Source organism: Perca fluviatilis, chromosome 14 (assembly GCF_010015445.1).
Source record: "Perca fluviatilis chromosome 14, GENO_Pfluv_1.0, whole genome shotgun sequence".
Lineage (NCBI taxonomy): Eukaryota > Metazoa > Chordata > Actinopteri > Perciformes > Percidae > Perca > Perca fluviatilis.
The window spans coordinates 6472733-6488251 of record NC_053125.1 but is presented as its reverse complement, the minus strand read 5'-3'; the positions used below and the strand labels follow the sequence as shown (position 1 = coordinate 6488251).

The window sequence follows — 15519 nt, the reverse complement described above, 5'->3', positions numbered from 1 at the left end:
ATCGACAGATAGGCTACATCAACAATGAAAATAACCATTCGTTTCAGCCCTATTCCAAGTGTCTAGATCGTGGAGTAGCAGATATTTATAACACAGTACTGTATATTATGACTAATTGTTGGTGCGTTCATGTTTCAGCTGCTGCTGGACATAAACTCCCAGGAGAAAACCAAGAAGAAGAGGAGATGGATGAGATAAATATTGAAGTGAAGATAAGACAGGAGGATTTGCATTGTCTCGATTAGGACACAGAAGCATCGTCTCACCCTGTATGAGTGGCTGATGTTTAGGATAAAACATTTAGATATATATACAGTATATATAAACTATTGTATACATCTGCACTGCAGGGGGAGCCAGACGTAAACATTCAGGACTCAGGCCAAACCCAAGGACCTCTGGGGTAGAGTTTAGATTCTCTGGCCAAGCCCGGCCCGAGAATAGTGGCGGCGTTGATCAAGCGTTTGTGTTTTTTTTAATCATTACTTTATTAGCCTAATTGGGTGGGGAGAAAGCTACACCATAATCAGAAATATGATCTATATAGGCTATATTTAGGCCAAAGTAACAAATGTGTCCAAAAAGTTACACAAGTTAGACTACAGTTACAAAATACAACAGGAGTCTCCTCCTCTCGCACACATCACACCGGGCCTGCTGGGCTGTATCGTACGGTGGCCGACACTACGGTGGCCGACAGGGGCAAACGCCCTGCAACTTCAGAAAACACACGCAAATAGACAAAACACAAGCAAATTAAGAAAACAACTTCATTCATTTGACAACACATGGGCAGCATTCTGCAAACGTGCTGCAAATACACACAACACAACCAAATACACAAACACGCTGCAAATACACACAACACAACCAAATACACAAACATGCTGCAAATACACACACAACCAAATACACAAACATGCTGCAAATACACACACAACCAAATACACAAACACGCTGCAAATACACACAACACAACCAAATACACAAACACGCTGCAAATACACACAACACAACCAAATACACAAACACGCTGCAAATACACACAGCACAACCAAATACACAAACATGCTGCAAATACACACAACACAACCAAATACACAAACATGCTGCAAATACACACAACACAACCAAATACACAAACGCGCTGCAAATACACACAACACAACCAAATACACAAACGCGCTGCAAATACACACAACACAACCAAATCTACAAACGCGCTGCAAATACACACAACACAACCAAATACACAAACGCGCTGCAAATACACACAACACAACCAAATCTACAAACGCGCTGCAAATACACACAACACAACCAAATACACAAACGCGCTGCAAATACACACAACACAACCAAATACACAAACGCGCTGCAAATACACACAACACAACCAAATACACAACCGCCGCCAAATACACACAACACAACCAAATACACAAACGGCTGCAAATACACGCACAACACAAATCTACAAAGCGCCGCAAATACACACAGCACAACCAAATACACAAACGCGCTGCAAATACACACAACACAACCAAATCTACAAACGCGCTGCAAATACACACACACAACCAAATACACAAACGCGCTGTAAATACACACAACACAACAAATACACAAACACGCTGCAAATACACACAACACAACCAAATACACAAACATGCTGCAAATACACGCAACGCAACCAAATACACAAACGCGCTGCAAATACACACAACACAACCAAATACATAAATGCGCTGCAAATACACACAACACAACCAAATACACAAACGGTACACAAACAGTTTTATCCTGTTTGTTTGTTTCCTGCCTCTTGTCACATGGTCTGTATGCATTCTTTGATGTTATTATTACTATAGTTATCATTATAAGTAGGCTATTATTTGATCATTATTTTTGCATTATTATTATTCTCACCATACAGTACTTTCTGGGAATGTCATTTACTAGTGCCCTATATTTAGATATAGGGTACTATTATTTACTGGTGTCTTGTGCCCTCTGCTGGTGCAATCTGGGAACTGAACTCTGCAGTATCAGGACTTGGAAGTCACTGGTACTGGGTCAACTGTCAAATATTATAATTTCATCTAATTACAGTTACAGGAATATAAACACAATGTAGGTCAACTTGGTACATAGAAACTGTACATACATCCATGTAATCTCAGTAGTGAGCTTACAGTTCCTCAGGGAAATATGAATGGAGTTTGTATACAGCAGGTGCCAAGTTACAATTATAATAGGAGTGAATGAGCCACCACAGATTTGAATGTATATGAATATGGAATTCATTGATCTGGTTAAATTTAAGACAGCACAAATCATGTTCAAAGCAAAAAATAATTTACTTCCAGGAAATTTACAAAAAATGTTTATGGAAAGGCAGGGTGGGTATAATCTGAGAGAACAAATAAACTTTCCAAAACTCAAAACAAGAACAATTTTTAAAAGTATGTGCATCACGATTGGTTAGACCAGGTGCTTAAACATTGTACGAACATAACAAAGTTTAAAAAGTTATATAAAAACACTTTATTAAAAGGATATGATGAGGATGAGATGATTGTGAAGGTGGGTTAGTGTACGGATTGTTATGGGATGGAGGATTATGGAAATGGGTTGTTGACTTACTTAAAATGTAAAAAAATAAATAAATAAAATGGTTTGGTAGGTGTAAAATTAGAGATGTATTGTTGTGTATATTGGTTATCCTGTTGTAAAAATATATGATATATAAAGGAATGAGTTCAAGTTGAATGAGGGTTGGGAAATATCACAAGCTTCGGCTTCATCCTGCTCCTTTTCTAACAGTTTTTGAAAATATTAATTGTAATAGTATTTTTTATATTATTTGTAACACTTTTTCCTTTGGTGTGTTGCTACGCACTTTTGTCTTTTTATAAAAATCCTTATTTTTATATATTTTTTTATAGTTATACAAAAGTGCGTAGCAACAATATTTTTTTTTGGCTCGAAATAAAAATGAATGAAATGAAAACACGCTGCAAATTATGTAATATGATGATGCCAAATGATGTAATTTCTATTCATCCGGACCTTATCCCATCCGTATATCTGTATATATATTTTTTACATATCTGTACTGTATATATATTTCCTGTGTATATTTGATGTGTCTTATTTTGATGTGTGTGAATTTTTTTAAACTGCTCTAACAAGGGAATATCCCCAGTGTGGGATCAATAAAGTCTACCTTATCTTATCTTTATAAAAATAAAAATAATAATAATAAGTAGGCTAAGTCATTGCTGCGACACAGCAATCACACTAAATAAGAGTCTGTGCAAGCTAATTGGGTGCTGACTGGAGTCAGACTTACTCTGACTCTACAACAGCTGAAAGAGCCAAAGTAGAACTGTGTCTGTGAATTAGCATTGCTAGAATGGTTTGTTCATCTGTTAACTGCATGTCACAAACCAGAAGACCTCCGGGCTGCAAAAGGGCCGTGTCAGTTACGGGTGTGCATTCAGCGGTTTGTGGTTGAGGGTCTTCCTGTTTTTGACAGTCCAGAGCAGTGCACGCGCCCATTTCTGTTCAGCAGACCTTATAGCAAAACGCCACATAAAACAGGGCTGACTGTGCCATGCAAACTGTTGTCTCTGTCCAGAGACTGCTGGTTTCATTTCCCCATTGCAGTGTCCTGTACCGCTTAACTGCCCCTGTGGTAGGGCACCTTACATATATATCTGCCTGCTGCACACGGAGCAGCACATGAAACGAGTAAACGCTACTTAAAGGTCCCATGGCCTGCCTATGGTCCCCCAGTGGCTAGAAATGGTGATAGGTGTAAACCGAGCCCTGGGTATCCTGCTCTGCCTTTGAGAAAATGAAAGCTCAGATGGGCCGATCAGGAATCTTCTCCTTATGAGGTCATAAGGAGTAAGGTTACCTCCCCTTTCTCTGCTTTGCCCGCCCAGAGAATTTGGCCCACCCATGAGAGAGAGACATCATGGCTTTCAAACGAGCAAAGTGGCAGTTGGTCAAGGCCACACCCCCACCCTCCACCTTGCCCCCCCATCTCTCCTCCTCAGCAACTACAGACACAGAAATGGCACAAACTAAGGAAAGCTCATTGTGGGACTGGCTCTAGTGGCTGTAATTCTGCACCAAGGCTGAATTTCGGAAAAGAGACTTCAGATACAGTATTAGGGGACCACTAAGGTCTATATAAAAGAGACTTCAGATACAGTATCAGGGGACCACTAAGGTCTATATAAAACAGACTTCAGATACAGTATTAGGGGACCACTAAGGTCTATATAAAAGAGACTTCAGATACAGTATTAGGGGACCACTAAGGTCTATATAAAAGAGACTTCAGATACAGTATTAGGGGACCACTAAGGTCTATATAAAAGATACTTCAGATACAGTATTAGGGGACCACTAAGGCCTATATAAAAGAGACTTCAGATACAGTATTAGGGGACCACTAAGGTCTATATAAAAGAGACTTCAGATACAGTATTAGGGGACCATCCATCCATCCATCCATCGTCAACCACTTATCCCGCGCACAGGGTCGTGGGGGGGCTGGAGCCAATCCCAGCATACGTCGGGCGAAAGGCGGGGTACACCCTGGACAGGTCGCCAGTCCATCGCAGGGCGTATTAGGGGACCACTAAGGTCTATATAAAAGAGACTTCAGATACAGTATTAGGGGGCCACTAAGGCCTATATAAAAGAGACTTCAGATACAGTATTAGGGGACCACTAAGGTCTATATAAAAGAGACTTCAGATACAGTATTAGGGGGCCACTAAGGTCTATATTAAAGAGACTTCAGATACAGTATTAGGGGGCCACTAAGGTCTATATAAAAGAGACTTCAGATACAGTATTAGGGGGCCACTGAGGTCTATATAAAAGCATCCAAAGAGCACCATGTCAAGGGACCTTTAAAGGTGCTCTCAGCGATGTTGGGTGATGTCACTTCTTGTTGACGTTGCTACGTGCTAATGCTGCTGCGGTGATGGCTCAACCAAATCCTCCTTGTCAGTTATTGGCTGGAACACTGTTTGTTATGTTTGGTGGTGCAGGTTGGCGCAGTTTGTTTTTGATGGCGTTTGTGGAGCCTGGGCTGTCTACAGAGACCGTGTTTTTTTACAGTGTGTTCAGGGGACAGACAGCTAGCAGATAGTGAGGAGATGTTTTTTACAGTGTGTTCAGGGGACAGGCAGCTAGCAGATAGTGAGGAGATGTTTTTTACAGTGTGTTCAGGGGACAGGCAGCTAGCAGATAGTGAGGAGATGTTTTTTACAGTGTGTTCAGGGGACAGGTGCTAAAAAGCTCCGTTGAGATAAGGGGAGTTGCAGAGTTGGGGATACATCCAACTGTTTCTCCCATGACACCAGGTTGGATAATTCCATATTGGTACATGTCACTTCTCAGACTACACATCATCATTTGATCAGTTGGTAAAGCTTTACCCACACAGGTCTTCCCACTTATGTTGCATGATTACACGGCCCACACACATATATTCACTTGTCTTTATAAGTTTAGCAAGGTTCACTATCAATCATGTATCAATATGGGTGGTTATTCTATACACACTGTGGTCATGTTGTAATTTAGTGTATCATGTCTCAGAGAGGAGGCCCTTCTCTTCTCTCTGTGTAAAGGCTGTTTTATGCTTCTGCGTCAACTCCACACCGTAGCTACGGCGTCGCTCCTACGGCGTCGCTCCTACGGCGTCGCTCCTACGGCGTAGTGACCCTTTCGGAGTTCTGCGTCGGGTTTGCTTAGCATTTCACCGCCATAACGCTAGGGGGTGATAAGTCTGAGATTATTTGCGAGGTGTCTGCCAGCCAGTTTATGTTATGTTAGCAAGCAAACTTTAGCACAACTGCCCACAAAGTACCGCTTGCTGGCGAAGTGCTAATTTCAAAACGTTACTGACATATAGACACTTTACAAACTGATAACACCGTCATTAACCAAAATATGTCTGAGTTTATTTGCAAAGCTGATGTCAGTGAACTAGCATGTTGCTACTCCCCACAGTAGGCTGCTTGAAACACCGACTGTCAACACACAGGGCCAGTTGACCAATCACAGTTCTTGCGGTCTGCGTCGCCTCGACGCAAAGTTACACATTCTGGAGGGGGAAGGAACAGAAGGTGTGGTATCACACATTGTCTTCAAAGACCTTGAATAAGCTCTGAAAAGCAGATGATGCCTGTTATGTGTCGTTTGGAGTGTGTGTTCGGGGGGATCAACTCTAAAGCTGTAACGAGATGCGTCTCAGTATGAGGATGAAGCTCCTACTGAGCAGTCTGTTCCTCGCCTCTCTCCGGGCCCGCTCATCTGGCAGTAAGTAGTAATACACCGAGTCTGCAAGCAGCTCACAGTTAGCTTTTTTATTGCAGTATCCTAGTGTTGTAATGTAACAAAGTGCAACCACTTGGTTACTGTACTTCAGTAGAATTTTCACCCATCTGTACTTTACTTTGTTATTTCTATTTCTGGAAACTTATACTTTTAGAGAATGTTTCCGTACATTGGAGGGAAAGATTCTTCCAGTAAAGTATAAACATCTATTACTGTAGAGTATAAGAAATAGCCACTATTGATACTTAGTCTCTTGTGTCTTGAGGATGGGGCCACATGGCCTAACCCTGCACCCTGATTGCTAATAGAAGATTTTTGTGGAGTGTCAAACAGGTGCTCCAGTGATTTCATACTGATGTAGGTAGTTTGTAATAGTGAGGAACAGATGCTTTCTGTTTGGTTACCATAGCTAAAACAATGGTGTTTGGACTGCTTGAATGACATCCTTGTTAACTGTTCTGCAAAAGGGTGGGGAAAATGTGTCAATCCAATGAGAAAGGGTTAACACATTTGCAAGAGGAGTCTTCTGCTCTGCTGAGACAGTGGTGATGAAAACCGAGTGGATCCCAGTGTCTTTAAGCAGGTCAAAGCAATCAATAAAAACTGTAACTTTCTTTATAGTTAGTGCATTACAATTTGGGTTTATAGGACACGGAGGTGATCCTGGATGCCGTTTATCTGTTTCTACTTACAGTAAATGGGTTGTACCATGAATCTGTGTCCAGGGGTCAGATACATTGAAGGGTCCAGGGAGGTTAGAAATGGCACAGTGTATTCTATAGAACCAGCACTAGGAGTCCCCAGAGTCTCAACTTTTTTCAGATCCTTCTGATCCTTCCGGCTTCTTTTAGGTTTTAAAATAACTTCAACTTTGTGTCATTTTCCCTCAGTCTCTCTGACTGGACCAGCAAATCAATGGAGCAAAAAGTTCTATTACTGGGGAAATATATCGCACATTCACTCTGTGAACTCTTCTTCAAAAAAGAGTTTAACTGTGCTGTTAACACCAAACTCCTACCCTGTCTATGTCATGTAACTTCAAAATAGGAACATCAGCTAACAGTTTCCTCTTTTTAGGTGGCAGAAGTGAAAACGAGTCATCCTCAACATGTGTTGTGTTCTGGTTACAAAATGATAAGGACAGTTGTTGTTTCTTATTCTTTATTTTATCAAGGACAACACACATTAATTAACATTTCTGTAAATGTGCCAGTGTTAGCCGGCTAATTTTCAACTGTATTCTGTTGGCCAGATGATTTTAGACCAGAGCAACAGGAAACAGCGAGACATTAGTACAGGTTAAACTACACAGACAGAAGTCAACGAGACACCATACAGACAGCTAGAGCAACACATAAGCTTTCTCAGTTGGAGAACAAAATACGATGTAGGCTCCACAGGACGATTTCCTCATTTTTCCCAAATTATGTACAGATTTTTAGGCATTCTATTATCAAATAGCTTGAAAAAAAAGTGCATATAGTTGCCATATAAATGGAGCACGCCCCCAGACATCCCTAGGTTTGGCCTGAGTCCTGAATGTTTACAATGTCTGGCTCCCGCTGCAGTGCAGATGTATCTATGATCTAAATGTTTTATCCTAAACATCAGCCACTCATACAGGGTGACACGATGCTTCTGTGTCCTAATCGAGACAATGCAAATCCTCCTGTCTTATCTTCACTCTGCTTCAGTATTTATCTCATCCATCTCCTCTTCTTCTTGGTTTTCTCCTGGGAGTTTATGTCCAGCAGCAGCTGAAACATGAACGCACCAACAATTAGTCATAATGTACAGTACTGTGACATAAATATGCTGCTACTGCACGATCTAGACACTTGGAATAGGGCTGAAACAAATGATTATTTTCATTGTTGATTTATCTGTCGATTATTTTCTCTATTAACCGATTAGTTGTTTGGTCTATAGAATGTCAGAAAATGGCAAAAAATGTGGATCAGAGTTTCCCACAGCCCAAGAAGACGTCATCAAATGTCTTGTTTTGTCAAAGTTATCCAGTTTACTGTCACAGAGGAGAGAAGAAATTAGAACAATAGTCTGATTTAAGAAGCTGGAGTCAGAGAATTTTCATATTAATCGATTATCCAAACAGTTGGCGGTTAATTCAACAGTTGACAACTAATTGATTAATCGGTTCATCTTTGCAGCTCTATAATGAAGTGACAGTGATGTTGTACCTGGTGTGTGAGCCTTAGTCTGTAAAATGTAGAAGAAGAGGAAGCATATGATGAGGGAAATGATGGGCAGACACCTGTAGATATAAATGAACACTTCCTCCCTCTGAGAACCTGAAATACAACCACAGAGGCAACATGCTCAGACTACGCCTACACGGCAACCAAACGTTTTGGGGGGCAGTCATGTTATGATTCATAACATGACTTTTGATACTTGAGTTCAGTAAATATCAGATCCTTTAAGACTTCTACTCAAGTAGTGTTCTAAAAGGAGACTTTGTGTTTTCTTCCCGTCGACCATGCTACTTTTAGTTTTTCTGATTCAAAATTTCAAATGAAAACCTCAAGACACTTTTGTCACTTTTTCCGATGTCTTGGTCGATTTTTTTCTGCACTTTTTGGGACGTTTTTGTTGTTTTTTTCCGACATTTTTTGTCATTTTTTATTTCTTTTTTTATCAATTTGTTTCTTCAAATGTCATAAAATTGAACAAAACACCCAAATTAAATAACTGTAGTGAACTGATCATTTCTTTTACCCGTGAAGAACGTTGTACAGAACCATCCATGTTATTTCCTTTTGACAATTTGTTTGAAAGAAAACCCAAATTTATGATACAGAAACTTTTTGAAAATGGTTTCTACCTGAGGACAACAGGAGGGTTAACTTCTACCAGTCATTTTCTGGTAAGATACTTTTAGTATTTAGTATATAAGTATTGCTTTCAAGTACTTTATACAAGCCAGAAATATGGAATGCTTACTTAGTGAAGCATTACATTTGTGCAAAACATGTTAATGGTTTTAGAGAATGATAAAATATATGATAGAGTCACTTTATTGAAGTAACTGTGTGTATGTGGAGGTGTGGGGCAACACATATACGACTTATATAATATTTAATGTAACTCTACACACAAGGACAATAAGTAATGCATGACATAAAGTGAACATACATAGTCAAATGCAACAAAACTGAATGATTTAGATTCATTTTTTGTGTAGAGGTAGAATTTGTCGAGGTTCTTTGTGGCAAGAGTGGGGGGGGGGGTAATGATTGTAGAAGAAAATGTCATTTTAAAACTCAGTATATTATGCACACACTGTTAAAGCATGTATATATTTCCATATGTGGTGTTAGATCATGAAAATCCCTGAGAAATGATTTCAAATGTGTGTTTATTTTATAAAATATACAGGGATCAAATAATTGGATCATATCAACTTCATGAGTAATATTTAAGTTTTGTCGAGTGTGATATGATTACATGTTAGTGCAGTCAAAACTAAGAAACTATATATGGATTAACGCAGCTTTAAAATGCTCACAGATACAAACACTCAAAGGTCAAAACTATGGCAACATATTCAATCAATCAATCAATCAATCAATCAATCAATCAATCAATCAATTTTGATGTCACATGAAATTGTACAAAGTACTATCCCAGTGAAAAAAATAGAAAGAGTCACCTGATTAAATGGCACCCACATTATCATATTATAATTATATTATGTTATGTTGTTATATGATGTTGATTCTGGCCCAGTGTTAAAGCGCCTCAACTGATCAAGCAAATAAACACCAGGTTACCCAATGGATTTTACTTTCTCTGTAGTAAGTTAATTATCATTTCTGTTTGTAGAAAACACACTGATAAATGTGTAACAAGAAATGGAAATTGGCTAAAAAACTGACCACACTTTCTTTATTTTTGATGTTGCCTTTCTTTAAATAATTGCTCATTTCTTATACTGCACTGTGACTTTGATTTTCATATTTTATCTTTTTTTTTATATATTGTTGCTGAAAATGTGCCATACAAATAAAGCTGCCTTGCCTTGCCTTTCCTTTATTATTGGTGTGGCATTACCTCTTTACTTGGATGTAAACTAGCGCAGAAATCTGATTAAATTGCTATGATCTAGTATTTTGAATGATGTCTATGTAGCGCATATCCTCCATAGCGAAACTCCCTACTCGCTACATTTACTTTCTGCTTTAACTTCTGAATGATGCAATATGTACGGTTGTGTGATGAACTACCAGATGATGTATCCCTCTGTCTCTTCATACTGTAGGTGTCTCATCAGACACACTTGTTGTCACCCAGACTCCTGATGTCTCTGTCATGGAGGGGGGGGCAGTCAACATCACCTGCTGCTGGACACGCCAGTTTGGACGAGTGGGAGTACAATGGCTGAATCATATAACTGTGACTTCAATAATTCAGACTGAAATTTTCATCTGGACGAATCCCTCTCAAGGTTCTCTTCAAAAAGAAACATCTAACTGCTCACACTTGATCTTTACGAATGTCACAAGAGAGGATTCTGGGAGATACATCTGCAAGGTGTCTGTGGAGATACCACTTTTAATTGTGGTTTCTGGAAAAGGCACATTCATCACAGTTAGAGATAAGACCTCCACAAAGGACAACGCAGCAGAAGGTAGGTGACTTCTGCCCCCAAAACGTTTGGTTGCCGTGTAGGCGTAGTCTGAGCATGTTGCCTCTGTGGTTGTATTTCAGGTTCTCAGAGGGAGGAAGTGTTCATTTATATCTACAGGTGTCTGCCCATCATTTCCCTCATCATATTCTTCCTCTTCTTCTGCATTTTACAGACTAAGGCTCACACACCAGGTACAACATCACTGTCACTTCATTATAGAGCTGCAAAGATGAACCGATTAATCGATTAGTTGTCAACTGTTGAATTAACCGCCAACTGTTTGGATAATCGATTAACCGGTATGAAAATTCTCTGACTCCAGCTTCTTAAATCAGACTATTGTTCTAATTTCTTCACTCCTCTGTGACAGTAAACTAGATATCTTTGACAAAACAAGACATTTGATGACGTCTTCTTGGGCTGTGGGAAACTCTGATCCACATTTTTTGCCATTTTCTGATTTTATAGAGCAAACAACTAATCGGTTAATAGAGAAAATAATCGACAGATAAATCAACAATGAAAATAATCATTCGTTTCAGCCCTATTCCAAGTGTCTAGATCGTGGAGTAGCAGATATTTATAACACAGTACTGTACATTATGACTAATTGTTGGTGCGTTCATGTTTCAGCTGCTGCTGGACATAAACTCCCAGGAGAAAACCAAGAAGAAGAGGAGATGGATGAGATAAATATTGAAGTGAAGATAAGACAGGAGGATTTGCATTGTCTCGATTAGGACACAGAAGCATCGTCTCACCCTGTATGAGTGGCTGATGTTTAGGATAAAACATTTAGATATATATACAGTATATATAAACTATTGTATACATCTGCACTGCAGGGGGAGCCAGACGTAAACATTCAGGACTCAGGCCAAACCCAAGGACCTCTGGGGTAGAGTTTAGATTCTCTGGCCAAGCCCGGCCCGAGAATAGTGGCGGCGTTGATCAAGCGTTTGTGTTTTTTTTAATCATTACTTTATTAGCCTAATTGGGTGGGGAGAAAGCTACACCATAATCAGAAATATGATCTATATAGGCTATATTTAGGCCAAAGTAACAAATGTGTCCAAAAAGTTACACAACTTAGACTACAGTTACAAAATACAACAGGTGTCATACGCGGAGTCTCCTCCTCTCGCACACATCACACCGGGCCTGCTGGGCTGTATCGTAGCGTACGTTGGCCGACACTACGGTGGCCGAGGCAAGCGCCCTGCAACTTCAGAAAACACACGCAAATAGACAAAACACAAGCAAATTAAGAAAACAACTTCATTCATTTGACAACACATGGGCAGCATTCTGCAAACGTGCTGCAAATACACACAACACAACCAAATACACAAACACGCTGCAAATACACACAGCACAACCAAATACACAAACATGCTGCAAATACACACACAACCAAATACACAAACATGCTGCAAATACACACACAACCAAATACACAAACACGCTGCAAATACACACAACACAACCAAATACACAAACACGCTGCAAATACACACAACACAACCAAATACACAAACACGCTGCAAATACACACAACACAACCAAATACACAAACACGCTGCAAATACACACAACACAAACAAATACACAAACAGCTGCAGTACACACAACACAACCAAATACACAAACACCGCTGCAAATACACACAACACAACCAAATACACAAACGCGCTGCAAATACACACAACACAACCAAATACATAAACGCGCTGCAAATACACACAACACAACCAAATACATAAACGCGCTGCAAATACACACAACACAACCAAATACACAAACGGTACACAAACAGTTTTATCCTGTTTGTTTGTTTCCTGCCTCTTGTCACATGGTCTGTATGCATTCTTTGATGTTATTATTACTATAGTTATCATTATAAGTAAGCTTTTATTTGATCATTATTTTTGCATTATTATTATTCTCACCATACAGTACTTTCTGGGAATGTCATTTACTAGTGCCCTATATTTAGATATAGGGTACTATTATTTACTGGTGTCTTGTGCCCTCTGCTGGTGCAATCTGGGAACTGAACTCTGCAGTATCAGGACTTGGAAGTCACTGGTACTGGGTCAACTGTCAAATATTATAATTTCATCTAATTACAGTTACAGGAATATAAACACAATGTAGGTCAACTTGATACATAGAAACTGTACATACATCCATGTAATCTCAGTAGTGAGCTTACAGTTCCTCAGGGAAATATGAATGGAGTTTGTATACAGCAGGTGCCAAGTTACAATTATAATAGGAGTGAATGAGCCACCACAGATTTGAATGTATATGAATATGGAATTCATTGATCTGGTTAAATTTAAGACGGCACAAATCATGTTCAAAGCAAGAAATAATTTACTTCCAGGAAATTTACAAAAAATGTTTATGGAAAGGCAGGGTGGGTATAATCTGAGAGAACAAATAAACTTTCCAAAACTCAAAACAAGAACAATTTTTAAAAGTATGTGCATCACGATTGGTTAGACCAGGTGCTTAAACATTGTACGAACATAACAAAGTTTAAAAAGTTATATAAAAACACTTTATTAAAAGGATATGATGAGGATGAGATGATTGTGAAGGTGGGTTAGTGTACGGATTGTTATGGGATGGAGGATTATGGAAATGGGTTGTTGACTTACTTAAAATGTAAAAAAATAAATAAATAAAAGGGTTTGGTAGGTGTAAAATTAGAGATGTATTGTTGTGTATATTGGTTATCCTGTTGTAAAAATATATGATATATAAAGGAATGAGTTCAAGTTGAATGAGGGTTGGGAAATATCACAAGCTTCGGCTTCATCCTGCTCCTTTTCTAACAGTTTTTGAAAATATTAATTGTAATAGTATTTTTTATATTATTTGTAACACTTTTTCCTTTGGGGTGTTGCTACGCACTTTTGTATTTTTATAAAAAATCTTATTTTTATATTTTATTTTATAGTTATACAAAAGTGTGTAGCAACAATATTTTTTTTTTGGCTCGAAATAAAAATGATGGAAATGAAAATGAGGGAGCAAACAAATTATGTAATATGATGATGCCAAATGATGTAATTTCTATTCATCCGCACCTTATCCCATCCGTATATCTGTATATATATTTTTCACATATCTGTACTGTATATAATAAGGGTGTTTATAGTGTACATATATTATTACTCTTATTCTATTTTTTCTATGTCTTATAATACTTTTGTATATATTTCCTGTGTATATTTGATGTGTCTTATTTTGATGTGTGTGAATGTTTTTAAACTGCTCTAACAAGGGAATATCCCCAGTATGGGATCAATAAAGTCTACCTTATCTTATCTTTATAAAAATAAAAATAATAATAATAAGTAGGCTAAGTCATTGCTGCGACACAGCAATCACACTAAATAAGAGTCTGTGCAAGCTAATTGGGTGCTGACTGGAGTCAGACTTACTCTGACTCTACAACAGCTGAAAGAGCCAAAGTAGAACTGTGTCTGTGAATTAGCATTGCTAGAAGGGTTTGTTCATCTGTTAACTGCATGTCACAAACCAGAAGACCTCCGGGCTGCAAAAGGGCCGTGTCAGTTACGGGTGTGCATTCAGCGGTTTGTGGTTGAGGGTCTTCCTGTTTTTGACAGTCCAGAGCAGTGCACGCGCCCATTTCTGTTCAGCAGACCTTATAGCAAAACGCCACATAAAACAGGGCTGACTGTGCCATGCAAACTGTTGTCTCTGTCCAGAGACTGCTGGTTTCATTTCCCCATTGCAGTGTCCTGTACCGCTTAACTGCCCCTGTGGTAGGGCACCTTACATATATATCTGCCTGCTGCACACGGAGCAGCACATGAAACGAGTAAACGCTACTTAAAGGTCCCATGGCCTGCCTATGGTCCCCCAGTGGCTAGAAATGGTGATAGGTGTAAACCGAGCCCTGGGTATCCTGCTCTGCCTTTGAGAAAATGAAAGCTCAGATGGGCCGATCTGGAATCTTCTCCTTATGAGGTCATAAGGAGTAAGGTTACCTCCCCTTTCTCTGCTTTGCCCACCCAGAGAATTTGGCTCACCCATGAGAGAGAGACAAAGCAAAGTGGCAGTTGGTCAAGGCCACACCCCCACCCTCCACCTTGCCCCCCCCCATCTCTCCTCCTCAGCAACTACAGACACAGAAATGGCACATCCTAAGGAAAGCTCATTGTGGGACTGGCTCTAGTGGCTGTAATTCTGCACCAAGGCTGCAGATACAGTATTAGGGGGCCACTAAGGTCTATATTAAAGAGACTTCAGATACAGTATTAGGGGGCCACTAAGGTCTATATAAAAGAGACTTCAGATACAGTATTAGGGGGCCACTAAGGTCTATATAAAAGAGACTTCAGATACAGTATTAGGGGGCCACTAAGGTCTATATAAAAGAGACTTCAGATACAGTATTAGGGGGCCACTAAGGTCTATATAAAAGAGACTTCAGATACAGTATTAGGGGGCCACTAAGGTCTATA

General features: G+C 39.4%; 1 protein-coding gene across 2 annotated transcripts in view; it reads left to right on the top strand.

Annotated features, from left to right (window-relative positions):
* Positions 1-15519, top strand: part of LOC120573666 (carcinoembryonic antigen-related cell adhesion molecule 1) — a 34220-nt gene that overhangs the window by 1975 nt on the left and 16726 nt on the right. The window contains exons 1-2 of one of the 2 annotated variants that reach the window (XM_039823557.1): positions 6258-6351; positions 10649-11017. In XM_039823557.1, coding sequence (XP_039679491.1) covers positions 6276-6351; positions 10649-11017 — 445 coding nt within the window. In that variant the 5' untranslated portion in view covers positions 6258-6275. Of the gene's footprint in view, positions 1-6257; positions 6352-10648; positions 11018-15519 lie in introns of those variants that run through there. The other variant, XM_039823558.1, reaches the window with a different exon arrangement.